This window comes from Talpa occidentalis, unplaced genomic scaffold (assembly GCF_014898055.3).
Source record: "Talpa occidentalis isolate TD23 unplaced genomic scaffold, MPIMG_talOcc4v2.1 talOcc4.3, whole genome shotgun sequence".
Lineage (NCBI taxonomy): Eukaryota > Metazoa > Chordata > Mammalia > Eulipotyphla > Talpidae > Talpa > Talpa occidentalis.
In genome coordinates this window covers 110122700-110137529 of record NW_023603184.1, presented here as the reverse complement: position 1 = coordinate 110137529, position 14830 = coordinate 110122700, and the positions used below count along the sequence as shown (strand labels likewise).

The following is a 14830-nucleotide window of genomic DNA, read 5'->3' as shown; positions in this document are numbered from 1 at the left end:
CTTCCATCTTCAAAAAATGCAAAGCCAGTATTTTTGACCATCTGACCTGATGAAGCTTGAAAAATGGCAACACGCCCCTTTGCTAAGGTCCTACCACGTAGCTACCTATCATCTTGGCCTATTTGCCCTGGCTCTCTGTGAGCTTTTAAAATGCCAATGAGCTCTAATTGTGTTGATTGCCTGACAGCTGTGAATACAAGACGCTGACTCCAGAACTGCAACTCATTCTGTGGAGGGCACCAGCCTTCCTGCTAATGACTGCTGAGCTGAGCCACCTGAAGCCTGGGGTGGGGGGGCCGGTTAGGGGGGTAGTTGGGGGGTATTAGCAGCAGCTGCACTTCAGCTCCAAGAAACAACTCACTGAAATCAGATCAAACGGAGGCTCTTCCCCGCCTAGCCTGGAAGCTTGGGTGGTTGTTTTTGGAGCATTAAACAGTAAGAGTCCTAGCTTAACTGGCACACTGGTGCTTTATGTCTGAAAGGGATTTGGCTAGGCCTACCATCTCCACTGTGTTTTTTTGAAGTCCAACTTTGAACAGAGGACCTTGAGAAACTCCTGTTACCCATGAGCTCTTCTGCCCAAGTTTGGAGTGTGACCAGCACCACTGGAACTAGATCCCTATTTTAATTTGGTTTAATTTCTTCTTTAAACTCTGTCTTCCCTAACTTTTTTTTCAGTACAATTATTCTGACCTTGTAAAGAGCCTGCCACTTTACCTCCTTTTCCCAAAACTCTGCCCCTCTTCACAACTCACTTTCTCCCTGACTGTTCTGCCATCACAGGCAGTCAGCTCCCTATTAATACACCGCTTAGTGCGGCAAAGCGCAGCCCTGACTGAACGCTGGAATCACCTGGGGAGCTTTCAAAAGTCCTGAAGCCTGGGTCTTATCCCCAGAGAATGCAATTTAATTGTCTTCAGTGTAGCATGGGCATCTGGATTTTTAAAATCTCCTGGGGTAACTTTAAGGTGCAGCCAGAGTGACTGAGAGCCAGCGGCCCACAAATTCTGTGCATTCCAAGATTAACAAACCACTGACTTCAGGACTCTCAAGTATCAGAAGAGTTTAGGATGAACCCTGCATCGTACTTTCCATTTTCAGGTAACAGGACATTAAAGCAGTAGCCTTCAAGGGAAGCCCTGCTGCTTATAGTCCATCTCTAGGGAAAGGCAAAACTGAGAGGAGATATCTTGGGGGACAGTGGGACCCTCAATACCTCATGAAGTGCGTTCCTCTGATACTAAGTTTGCCAGATAAAAATTCGTCTATGTGAGCCAGGGATTTATTTTGGCTCCCTCTCAGGGATTTTGGGAAGTCAGCTCTCACGCCGCACCAGCTTCAGGGAATTTGGCTAGCTAGCGAGGGCGCGCAGTCGTAAAGCCCGACCTCTGCGCCCCAGAAAGCCCAGTGGAAACGAGGTGCAAGAAGGGAGGTTTCTACTCTTGCAACTCAACGTATGCTCTGAGAAGCAGAGCACCGCACAGGCACAGACATCACCTGGAAGTCTGAAACACAGAATTCGGGGTTTTATTCCAGACGTATTCATTAAGAATCTGCATTGTAACGAGATGCCTAGACGGTGAGCACGCAAGTTAAAAGTTTGGGAAGAGTTGGCTTATTCAACTGCGGGGGTTAGCAAAGAGCTAAATTCCACTGAGCAGTAGGGACCAGGCAGAGGGAGTCCCTATTCCCCTTCCAGGACAGGGGTCTTTGTGCAGTGGGGGCCAGACTGGAGGCTGGCTGGCCAAGGTGCCCGGCTAGGTCAGGGCGGCCCCGCCTGCCCGCCCCGCCTCCCTCCTGGGTCTCTGCCTGCGCGCAGTTGCTGTGGCAGCGCCAAACGCCATCGGAGCCGCGCAGCCTGGGCCTCTGCCGCCTCCTCCGAAGGCCCTCCCGGACCTCGGCTTCGGGCCCAACCTGCGGCTCTGCCATGCCCCGCGGGCGGCGCGGAAGCCGGGTGAGCTTTCTGGAGGGTGACCGCGAGGATGGGGCGCCTCCGGCGGCGGCCGCCAGGCCCTCTGCGCAGTGGGCGTCCCGGCAGCTGCCGGAGGAGGCCGCCGGGCAGATCCTGCTCCGGGGCATCTTCGAGATCGGAAGGGACAGCTGCGACGTGGTGCTGAGCGAGCGCGTCTTGAAGTGGCGGCCTATCCAGCCCGTGCGCCCCGCGGGTGAGTGTCTGGGTTCAGGCGTCTTGGCCTCCCGCGGCGCCTCCTAGCTCCCGGCGCCTTAACCCGCGCGGCCTCTCCGCCCTCGCCAAGCTCCTCCTCTGCCCCGGCAGGCGACTGCGTCCCGAAGCCAGCGTCTCCTCCTCCCCTCCCGGGGAGCGCGCGGGCCACCCTCGGGGGACCTCCTCCGGCTCCCGTCCCCTCCCGCTTGGCTCTCCGCCCCCAGTGCGTTCCCTGACTCACGTCACACTCAGCTTCTGCGTAGCAGAAGAAAGATTTGGTTCCCAAGGGGGTAATGTTTTGCAAACGCGAGGTCGCCTACTCCCCTCCACGTAGAAGTTTTAATCCATCAATTTCTGAAAGTATAAGCCCGTCACAGAATACACCTACATGTCGTTCTGAATCCAACTCGTTTTACTGATTTAGGAACACTGAACCCCGATGCTTTGATGCTTTGGGGTCTCCCTGGGCCGCTTCTGGGCCTCACATTGCCTTGCCATTGGCTAGAACCAAATCTTTAGGTTTAGTTTATAAACTTTCGATTTTTTATGTTGATTTTAGAATCATCATGCTGTTAACTTGCGGCTGTCTTTTATTGACTTAAAAACACAGTTATGCTGTCCTTCACAATAGAAACATTTCAATTCTTAGTGTAGAGATGATTTAAGGAAAACCCAGGAATGTGCTACAGACTCTTCTAGCTAAATACTAACTCGTGAAATTAAAAAAAAAAATCACCTCCCCTCAAAAACAAGACACAATTTGCTATTTAGATGGCACAATAGAAAAATGCACAGAAGTCTAACAAAATGAAACCACTAGTCAGGGACCCAGCACTGGTGCACTGGGATATGAGTGTGAATTCTGCCTGTCTTGCTGGCTCAAGTAAAGGAAACGATCTTTGATCATAATTAAAAAGCTTCAGGTGTTGGGGAAACCAAGGTGGATTACTAACTCTTGAGTTAAAAGGTGGAGATAATGGACATAGCAATAAGATTGTTAAATTTGAAGCCGGGTTGAATTTGGAGCACAGGTGTTTACTGTAAAGAGTTTAGATTCACCCACAAGAGCTGATTTCACCTACATTGAAGCTAAGTTACTAGAGAATTGAAATGAAACGTGTACAATGAGATTATACACACATAAATATCAATGTTGAAGTGCTGGTAAGAGAAAAAGCAAATAATGAAATACAAAAAGAAATCTGGTTTTTGCATTGAGTTGTGACTGAGGACAAATGGGCTTAATTAGTACTCCTTGCAGTAGGATTTAAAGATAACAGTCGTACTCTGAAGGTTGCAAGCGTTGGTTCTTTGGTTTTCTTTGCCTTCATCACCGTGTACCAGTTTATCTTTGTAAGTAATACCTAGTAGGCAAACCGCTTTGGGCCCCCAGAGTTAGAATTGTAGAAACCAAGTGCTTCCACTTAAATAAAATGAAAAAATGTTTTACTTAAGTAAAATGAGTAAGAAAAGAAAAGGAAATGTTAAGAGATGTCTAAATGTGAGAATATCTCCCTGATGAAATTAACTTATATGTGCGTGGTAAAAGGCAAAAGAACTTGTTTCAGAAAAAAAAAAAAATGGGGAAAAAACATAACTACTTAAATGGATGAAGGATCTAGGGGGGAACCATTGTCTATTGTTAGTTTGGTGGTGACTGGCTGTTCCAGGACAGGGTAGGGTGGGTTCACTAGTCATTATTGGATCACACATATGAAGTATTTCCAAGACCACTCAGTTTTTTTTAATTAATTTTTTTACATCGTTGTTTATTTTTAAACAATATTTGCTTCCCCCCACCCCCTCAGGTGTAGTCACCATAGTTTCCTTCACCAATGCACCTGTGCACCATCACCTCAGTCCCCTGTGCTCCTCTCTCCCTCCCTCTGCTCCCTCTCCCACCTCCTCCCCTGCAGGATGCCTCTGATTTATAATTGTCTGTTTTTGCTTTGTTGTGTTTTTATTTTTTTACACTGATGTCTTATTTGGTCCCCCTATATTCCTGCTGTAAGTGAAACCATATGATATTTTTGTTTTTCCTTCTGGCCTATTTCACTGAGCATAATACCTTCTAGCTCCATCCACATTGCTGCGAATGGCATTTTATCTTTTTTGATTGCTGAATAATATTCCATTGTGTATATATACCACATCTTCTTGATCCAGTCATCTATTTTTGGGCATTTGGGTTGTTTCCAGGTTTTAACTATTGTAAATAGTGCTGCAATAAACACAGGGATACAGGTGGTCTTTTTTTTGAATCAATGTTTTTGTGTCCTTTGGGTAGATCCCCAGGAGTAAGACCACCCAGTTTTTAAATCTCACAGGGTCTTAGTAATTTTTTCAATAAACTTTATTTTTAAGAGCAGTTTTGTGTTCACAGCAAAATTGAGCAGAAGATAGAGGTTTCCATATAATCCCTACCACTCACATATACACAAGCTTCCTTAACGTTTCCCATGACAGTGGTACATTGGTTACAATTGATGAACTTACATTTTGATGCATTATCATCAAAAGTCCCTAATTTAAGATCCACTCTTGGTGTTCTACATTTTATGACTTTGAAAAATTTATACCGTATATATTAGTTATTACCCTCTAGAGAAACCAAACCAATAGAATCTCTTTCTATAGATACCTATGAATGTATGTGAATAGATAGAGGAATGTGAAGGCTGAGTTCGGCCCTGTATGTTGTCTGTAAGCTGAAGGCCTGTGAAGTTGAAGGTTGGGATGTGCGTGCTAATGTAATTCTGATATGAAAACCAAGAACTTGTAATGTCTGAGGACAGAGAAGATGGATGTCCAAGTTCAAAACTGAGAATTTGTTCTGTTTGGGCCCTCAGTTGGGTGTACCTATCTATTTTGGTGAGGGTCTTCTTTTCTCGGTCTGCTGGTTCAAATGCTACTATGCCCAGAAATGTTATACAAGCTCTTTGAACATCCCTTAGCCTAGTCAAGAATAACATATAAAATCATGACAACATTATCCACTATTATAATATCAGACAATTTCATTGCTACTGAAAATTATCTGTGCTCTGCCTATTTATCTTTCCCTCCCCCAAGCCATGTCAACCCACTGATATTTTTATTCACTTAGTAATATATTTTGAGGTTCATGCATGTCTTTTTATGGCTTGATAGCTCATTTCTTTTTAGCTATAGATGATAATCCATTGAGGATTTACCATAGTTAATTAAACCATTCATCCACTGAAGGGCGTCTTGGTGTTTCCAAGCTTTGGCAATTGTGAATAAAACTGCTATAAACATCCATGTGCAGAATTTTGTGTGGACATAGGTTTTCAACCTCTCTGGATAAATAGTAAGGCACACCACTGCTGAATTGTATGGTAAGGGTATGTTTAATTTTGTAAGAAATTGTCACTGTTTATAAATTTTCTAAAGTGGCTGTACAATTTTTGCATTCCCACTGGCAATAAGATTTCTTGTTGCGGGCCTCCCCGGTGGTGCAGTGGTTGAGCGCTGGGTTGCGAAGCTGCCTACAGCCTCTGCAGCGCCCGTTCGATCCCCGGCCGCTCCCCGGCCACCGGAGGAGGGTCCCGCATGGCGCGCAGACCTCTCCTGCCGCCCGCTGCTCTCCTCAGCAGTGTACTTCGGTCCTTCTGCCTGCTCTGCTCCCCGCTCTGGCTCTGGTGAATTCTCTCACCCTCCCGCGCTTCTGACTGTACCCAGTGCTTGTATAAACAAAACAAACAAACAAACAAACAAACAAATAAATAAATAAAACATGCCTCTATAAAAAAAAAAATAAAAAAAAGATTTCTTGTTACTACACATTTTCACTAGCATTTGGTGGTCTCAAAAGTGTTCTGGATTCTGACCATTTTAGTTGACATGTAGTGGAACTTCTTTTTAATTTGCATTACCTTGATGACAAATGATGTGAACATCTTTTTAAGTGCATGTGGCTCTTTGTATATCTCCTGTGGGGGGTGTCTGGTAAGTTCTTTGGCCTATTTCTAAAAATGTATTGGTTGTTGTGTTTTAGGAGTTATTTATATATTTTGGATGATAATCCTTTGTGTTTTTTAAAATATTTTCTTCCAGCCTTAGTTCTCACTAATGAAATAAAATACCATGTGCACATTCCCTAATTTTCCAACTTGAGTAATGAGCAAAGACACTAACGTATTTTCTGAAAGCTTTCACTGCCCAAATTGTGATTAGTGAATGGGCTTGTTGGCAGGGCAGATGAGTATAACAATAGTAACTATAGTCCTCTTTACTGGGACTTGGAATAAAGGGGACTTGGAATAAGGGTGACTTGGACTCTGATTATTGTTCTTTAGAAGTGGGCTGTGAGGAAAACCTGTAAGTCAAGATGAGAGGCACCAAAGCTCCACTGCTTTCTTTGGGTCTTTTTTTCTTGATCATAGAAATGTTTTTAATTTAATGTATTAGATCTGGTCAATCAAGATGTTAATCTGATTGGCAGTATTCCCTTAAATATTTTGGTGCTAACGTAGTGTGAGAGCAATTTGCTAGATGCTATCTATGAAGCTGTCTTCAAGAAGCCTTTATTCTCACATAGGAGATTCCAAAATAGGAAACTCATCAAGCATTAAGCAACTAATACATGCTTTGTGGAGTGATACAAAAAAATCAGATGGGGGCCCTGCCATGAAGTATTTTTGCATTCAGAGGAGGGAGATATCTTTACTTGACAGGTGTTTCTTAATGAAGGATCAGTATTGTTTCAGTTTTATTTCCAAAAAGACCTTGAGTTGAATAGTAAGGAGTAAGTATTTTGTGAAGGGTTTAGGTGTCAAATCCCACAAATTTGGAAACTTAAAATAACAGAAATTTATTATCTCACAGCTTTGGAAGCCAGAATTCTGAAATCAAATGTCATTCGGGCTATACTCCCTCTTAAGGCTCTCAGAGACTTTCAACTTCTGGAATTTATTGACATGTGGTAGCATGTTTCTCATCTTTGCCTCTTTTCCTCCTATGGCCTGCCCCTCTGCGTGTCCTCTTTTGTAAGGACAAAGTCATTAGCATCTATCCTACATCCAGGATGCTCCCCTTGATCTTGTCATGAGTTCCTTAATTACATCTGCAAAAATCCTATTTCCAAATAAGAACACATTCTGAAGTTCCAGGTAGACCTGAGTTTGAGGGCAAGACTACGCTACCCACTGTGACATAAGAGAAAAATACCAGGTTGAGGGAATTCGATGTAGGCAGATAACAAAAGGCTGTTTTCTGGGGTATTGACTGGGAGAGACTGTCACAGTGTAGCAGGAGGAGAACATTTAACAAAAAAATAGAATGGGGAGAGACCTTAAGACAGAGGTAAAAACCTGAGCTTTATTTAGTAAAATGTATGAAGGTCCTCTACCACCCCCCCTACCCAGGGGTTTTCGTTACCTTTTTTTCAAGTTGCAGCATCCAGCTCAGTGTCCCTCTTTAGCAAGTTCTGCCACTGGTGATGGTGATGTCATAGTCATTAGTGAAAATCAGTAAGACCTGCTAGTTCTCTTCCATTTTACTTTCTTTTACCCTCATTTCCACATCATTTGCCTTCACCCATGGCAGCAGGATAGATGTTTGTCCTCCCTGTTCAAGAACTTAACCACTCCCCCACCCACCAATCTCTTGGGCTTCGTCTAGGAATTTCTCATCTGTTATACTCTATTTCTTAGCTTTTCAGCATTTTCGCTTAATAACAGTGATATTATTCAGGACTCTCTTGTCCTAACTGCTGCCTTTCTCTCTAGCTGCTACCCTGCCTATTTTCTCACTTTCTCATAAGATTCTAGAAAAATTAGTTTACTCTCAGTGCCTCCATAATTCACCTCTTAATTAGTTAGTCCTCAACCATCTGAGACATGGTTTTGTTCCTGTTGAAAGTGCTCAGGGAAAGGGTAGCCATGGCCTTCCATTGCTGGATCAAATGTTAGCCGTCGCCTTTTCGGATTTCTCCTTCATTTGACTTTGGCTTCTGTGATACCACCAGACCTTAGTTTATCAGTTTCCCAGAGGGACTTCATTCTGCCTGCCTGTCAAATTTTGGTGTTCCCAAGGCGTCAGATCTGGGACAGTGCTCTCTGGGTAGCATTGTCCACTGTTGAATTCTCTACCCTCGGGCGACACATTCAAATCTGTGTTTGGTCTCGTTTTCAAACACTGCTAGATGCATCAAATTTAATGTCTATAAGAAAAACTTTTTTTCCTTCCAAGACTCCTGGTCTTGTCTTTCCTATCACTTTTGAAAATCTAATCAGTCAGTTTGTCAGAATATTTAACTTTGCCTTTCAGATGTGTGTAAATTAAGGTATGCTGAAGAGAGGAGGGATGAAATTGCTTGGTTTGTGAGAGATGAAACGGGATTTTGCATGTAGTGGCAAAATTTGTTACTTATAGCAGTAAAAGTAATAAACATGCTGGCTAATAAGTGAACGGGCATTAAGGACACTATCTGGAATGTTCTCTAAGCTAGTAATCTGAAGGTCAGCTTGCCCTCACCATCTCTCACTCCTCCTCAACCAACAGTCCTACCCACCTTCTCTGTCCAGTCAATCACTACTCTAGCTCAGGCTTTTTTTAATTACTTTGGCTTCTCTGGCATTCTCCTTGAGCCTGTGCTTAAATGTTAATCTTCTCAGTGAGGCTTTCCCTGGTCACTTATTTAAAATTACCTCTGCATATTCTCTGACTCCCTTAGTGCTTCTGTCCTTTAATGGCATGTGACCTCTAATGTATGTAACATGTATCATCTGTCTGACTCACCAGGACCCTACATCCAGAGAGTAGGGAGTTTTGTCCTATGTTTAAACAAACAGCAAATTTATATAAACTAGAACGAATTGAATAGGGTTTTTAAAAGGCAGTATGTAGGGAGGGTGAGGTACCTCTGGGACTAGTAATAGGGAAGCAATATTGTTCTTAGGCCCAGGATGGCAAGTGCTGGCAGAAGTTGCCTGAACCTGAATCCAAGAGTCTATATGGAGAGGGTCACTGGATAGTGACTGTGGCCTTTACCTCAGCTTGGCTGACTTCCTCAACCAGTTCCACAGGGCAGGGACTCAATATCTTTGCCCTCTCTTTTTTGTCCCTTACCATGATCCAAAGTCAATTAGAAGCCAGGGAACGACTTGATGTCAGCTGCAGTATGAGCGCCCAAGGCTCAGAGCAGGGGAGAAGAATGATGACTGGATCTGGATGGAGAGAAGGGAAGGTGTTTTGAACATCTGTTTTGTCTACTGTTAGCACCTGGAAAAGTGCCTGACACCCAAACAATATTTAGTGACTGGATTTGTTAATGAACCTTATGATTATGAATTTTGGTTTTAACCACTGCATTGTAATTTGATTACTACACTCCCACTTAGAGTGATTCCTCATCATTTCTTAGAGAGGACCACCCCCTCCTTTTTTAAAAGCATTAGAGCATTTAAAAAAATTCTTAGCTAATGTTGACCCATTTCTTCATTGCTCGTGGCAGGAAGGTTTCATCTTGCTCAGCTGGCATAAATTGAGAAGAGCATAAATTGACCAGGATTATGCACTATTATGCAATAGTAGATGTCATCTGTTCAGAAAATATCTTCTCTGTTGCCTGCAGTGGTGCCTAATGAGCTCTCTATTGGAATCTCAAATTATGGCCTTGACACAACATGATTGTGGAATTATCAGTTTAAGTATGTTAATATGAATCGCAAGTTAGTTGTGATCTAGGAAGGATTACAATTCTAAAAAAAAAAAAAATGGAAGAGGTCAGGTGAATCTTTTGAGGCCAAATAAGAAAGGACAGAGTCTGGGTCATGGCAATCTTCCCTGGCAGAGCAGGTCAAGGGTAGTACCTCCCAGTGTATGTGTGTTGGGGGTAGGGAGCGGGGGAGGGAGGGGTAAAGTAAAATTGAACTCAAAGTGAGTCATGGGTAGGTGCCACACACCAATTTGCATACAGTACTTCCCCACCCCCCTCCACCTGCAGTTGTACTTTCTGCAGTTTTAGTTACCTGTGTTGATCTGTGGTCTGAAAATTGTAATTAGGTCTTTTGAGAGCAATCATATTCACTTTTTTTTTACAATGTATTGCTATAGTCATTGTTTTATTACTTGTTAATTTCTTCCTGTGCCTAATACATTAAACTTTATCATAGGTATGTGCATAAAGGAAAAAAAAATGCAGTACATAGTGACTTCAGTACGATCTGCAGTTTCAGGCATCCCCTAGGGTCTCATAGAAGGTATTCCCCCTAGATAAGGGAGCACTACTGTATTTTGTAAATTAGCCTTAACTTGCGCTATTACTGGCTCAGATATTTTTAGATTTAATATTTTCAAAAGCATTACTAATTGTCTGTTGATATTTTCTAAATCTCAACCAAAGGCAAACTTCTGGGAACATATGCTTACCGAGTTGTAAACTTCTATTTGAAATGTTAGACTGAAACAGATGATATAAACATTTTTGTGCATCTCCAAGCAGCATCCGTTTATTGTGTGACTGTATTATGTGTTTTATAATGTTTTAATGTGTTCCCATAAAGGAAAAGTTACTGGTGGGGAGAGTTGGTAATGGGTAGATTTAGGCTATATTAAGTTCTTATTTTAGTACATTTAAGAATAAGCAGTTAGGGATCTCTGATAGAAATGCTAAATGCCCTCAAGTCAGTCTCCTAACTCATGCTGGGACCATTTACTAACAGATAGCACCTTGAGATCTGAAAAGCACTGTAGGGTCTTCAGGAGGCTCCCTGTCCCAGTGTCCATAATCTGTTCCATTAGCAGTGGAAGAAAGATTTCAGGAGTGGGCACCAAAGGAAGTGAGTTCTTATCTCCAACCAATGGGGTGTCTCATAACTGACTTTGGATAACTTACTTAACCCTGCTGAGTTTATTCACCTGCAAACTGAAGAATTTATAATATCTTTTCGAATTGCATTTTAAAGAAATTGCCTATTTCCATAGTGTTTCAGTATTAGGACATTTTAATAAGTTGGAGTCAAGTTTGAATGATCTGTGGGGTCACCACCTGGTGTGTGTGGAGGAGTGTTATATTTTATGGCAGGATCTTCACAGCCCTAATGAATACCTAATTAGATGAATCGCATGGGAAATGTGGGGCCAAGCCCCCTGCTCCCCTTCCCCAGCTTCAGGGCACAATGATGAGAGGTGGGCAGTCACCTCAGCACAGGTCATGTCTTTGGAAAGAAGGAAATCATTTTTTTGATAGAAAATTATTGGTGAAGTCTAGTGAAGTAGTTTTTTCATGATGGACAAAAGCACCAGCTTTTCCTTTCTTTATTCTTTTATTTCCTCTGTCCTCTAGTCCAATTTATAAGCAAGGATGCAATATGTTTGGCTAGTATTAGAATATTATGCTTTAAATATTTTTAAAAATGTAAAGTGTGGGTTTCAAGTATTAGTTATGGCTTGCAATTCTCTTATTTTTCATAGACTCACTCCCTCAGGTTATACAACTTCATGTTATTCTGGCAATGATTGGATTCAGCCTAATTAGAGCAGTGATCAGAAAATCTGAGACCAGTTTTAAAATAAGGTCTTGAAAGTGTTATTTTTGTTTTTTACAGGAGTTAACATGATATTCCTGTATTTTAAGTTTCCGTAAGCACTTATTTGCTGGAAGATTAATGGGAAAGGCAATGTGGAAAAATGTGAAAAACACAATCAATTTTAAAACAAGAGTTAGTGATTATGTGGGACTTAGCAGAGCTGGGTACATTATAAGTATTAATCTGCCTAAGCTGTTTGGGAACAGATGTACGTGAAACAGATCCCAGTCTTCTGTTGTGTACATCCAAAGTGAGACATCTGTTGGTGAACCGTGTGGTCAGAAATAATGGAAGCAGGGGTTAAACCCCAAAATGACCTATTACCATGTGAATTATTGAAGGACTAATTACACAGTAAAACATGATGCTTTGATTCATCAGTCTACTTATTAGAAAGAGAACATTTCTTTAAAAAAAATTGTTAGTATACGTTCCTAAGCTGTCAAATTTGGAGGCATTTTAAAGATGGGTGTGAAAAATCAAGCTTTCTAAGTAACTAATGTTTTGTTTATGAAAACTTTAAATGCTTTGACAGGTCTATTAACCTACTATATAAATATTGTATAAAGCTAATATTGCATAAATATTAGCTTTTTATTGAGAAAGCTGTGTCAATTGGTCCACACAGAGAAACAAATGCAGAGTAAATACTACAGCATGACTGTTCAGTTAAGCCTTCTGTGCTGAGGGAATGCTCTGTGTCTGGACTGTCCAACGTGGTGGCACCAGCCACATGTGGCTACTAAGCATCTGAAATGTGGCTAGCATGACTAAGGAACTGAACTTCACATTTTACTTAATTTAAATTTAATACCAAATTCAGCTAGTTGAGCTCATATTGGACAACAAACCTCTTATAATTAAAGAGTTGAAAATGTTCCCTTTATTTCAAGGCATGGGTTTTAATATTTATTTCTACAGAAAGCTATGGTTTTCATCAGGAGCAGTGTTCTGGAAACTACCTTTGTGATTGCACAATAAATAGTATCTAGTGTTTGAAAACAGTGAACATACTCTGATGTTTACTCTGCCAGGTCCTATGCTAAGTATCTTGTGTAATCTTCCAACATGATGATGTAGTCCAGCTAAGGTTTTTATCCCTAGGGCCCAGAGATGTTAACTAACTTGCTGAAGGTCCCACTAGTAATGGAGTTGCTGGGATTCACCACCAGTCTGACCCCAGAACCCACATTATTCCTGTTAGGTTATGCTGCATCCACAATTAAGCAAGAAAGAATCCCCCATAATGCTTTTAGGAGTCTGATGTTCTAGTTAGTGATGATGTAGGATCATGGTCCAAACTGCAATAAAAAACCTTTAAAACAATATTGTCTGGCTTTTTTCAAGCCTTTAAGACTCTTCCACTATAGAGTGGCCAAGTTCTGAGTAAATGGTGAAACTGGTAGTTTTAAAAAATTATTTCCATGTAGAGCTGAGTGAGGAGTGAGATGGTAAGTAAACTGTAGCACACTGAACTTAAAGGGTTTCGTGATCAGTAGGGTTTCATGGAGACCCTATATTTCCTCCCTTCTCTGGAGTGGTTGGAAGCTATTCCTAGATATTATATAATTACAAGTATAAACAAGGCAGGGATTTTAAAAATCATGCTATGTAATCACAATATCACTCTTCCAATTTAAAACAATCCTCTATATTCTTAAATACCCATTCAGAGTTCAGATTCCTGTTTCTTTTTCCCATTTTTATGTAAATCAACATTGAAAAAAGATTCATATTGCCTTTAGTTACATTATTGAATCCACAGATTTTTCCTTTTTTTTTTTTTTTCTTGTAGCTTAGTTTTTGAGTAAACTGAATTGTCTGATCCGCAGTTTCCCATAGGAATAGAAAGAGATTGGGGGAAAATGTCTATGAAGGTAAAAGAGGGAGGAAGCACATTGGCATCATATTCTGAAAGTTAACCCTCTCAAAATGATACTGTGAACGGAGGGGAGGGTGAAGCCTATGGGGACAGGGAGAGCCTTAGTGCATGATGATGCATAGCTGATAAAGTCTTTGCTTACTTATGGTGAGAGCTTGGGAGAGACTACCCATTTTCATTCCTAATTTGGCGGAAATGGACAAATCTCAAATGTTTTTAGGCATGAGTGAAAACACATGGGAGAGGGAATTGCCGGGGAAATTTGTGACCTTAGCTCCAGTTGACATGGATCTGATGGAACCAACAGCTTCACCTGTCAACTACCACACTCCTTGCAGGGGGAAGACAAGATCTTCCTCGAAAGGACAAGCCGGCAGCTCCAGCAACCAATGAGCTTTGTTAATGTCACTATTACTAACTCAGGTATTTAAACAAATTTTAGTTCACAGTAGTGGCTGTCTCAATTGTCCCAACTGTGTATTTGGGACAATTTCTTTTTTTTTTTTTTTTTTTTTGTATGAAGCTACTCCTCTGCCCTCCTGCAATTTTGTGCAGGAAGGTGTTACTTCAGAGGAGGGGATAAAGTGGGGAATGGGGAAGGGGTTCAGGAAACTACTTGAATCTGTGGGAATGAACTTGAGGTCATGGTGCCAGTTTGGGTTTCCAAACTGAGACACTAGATGCAGTGAGCAGCTCAAGGCATGGAGCAGAACTGACCTCCAGGGGAAAGTGAGGCTGCTTCTCTCCCACAGGAGCTAGTCTCTTGATTGACAGTGAGGGCAGGAGCAATGTGTGACAGCAGTGCAGTGGGCCAGGTGATTGGGAAGTGCAGAGGGACAGAGGGAACCTGTAGAGTGAAGCCGGCCCCAGGAAGAGCCTGAGAGCTCACTGGGGAAGATGGTTGAGACAATACCAAGTTGACTTTCAAGTTGAAAATAAGAGCCCTTTCAAGTTCTCATTCTGGTTACTCTGTCCTTTTGAAAATTCCTTAGCCTCCTCTGAGAGTTTCCTTGTTTTTTGAAATGGCAAGATATTCCAGAATCATCATGAATATTTTATGCTTCAGAACTGGCATCAACCCTATCATTAAAGGAGGTGTTGTTCCTTTTATTGAGTAGGATCTAGAGACCACTGGGTGTGCTCATTACTAATACTTCCCCTAGTAGGTCCTGTTTCCTAGATTTTTCAGAAAATTGCTAGGAAAGATAGTTTTTTTTCCCTAAGGAGGGA

General features: G+C 41.9%; 1 protein-coding gene across 1 annotated transcript in view; it reads left to right on the top strand.

Moving 5' to 3' along the window:
- The first annotated feature begins 1927 nt into the window (after positions 1 to 1927).
- The window catches only part of CERKL (ceramide kinase like), a 104353-nt gene continuing 91450 nt past the window's right edge, over positions 1928 to 14830 (top strand). Inside the window, exon 1 of the mRNA XM_037523660.2 lies at positions 1928 to 2165. Within this exon, the coding sequence (XP_037379557.1) occupies positions 1928 to 2165 (238 nt within the window). The remainder of the gene's footprint in view (positions 2166 to 14830) is intronic.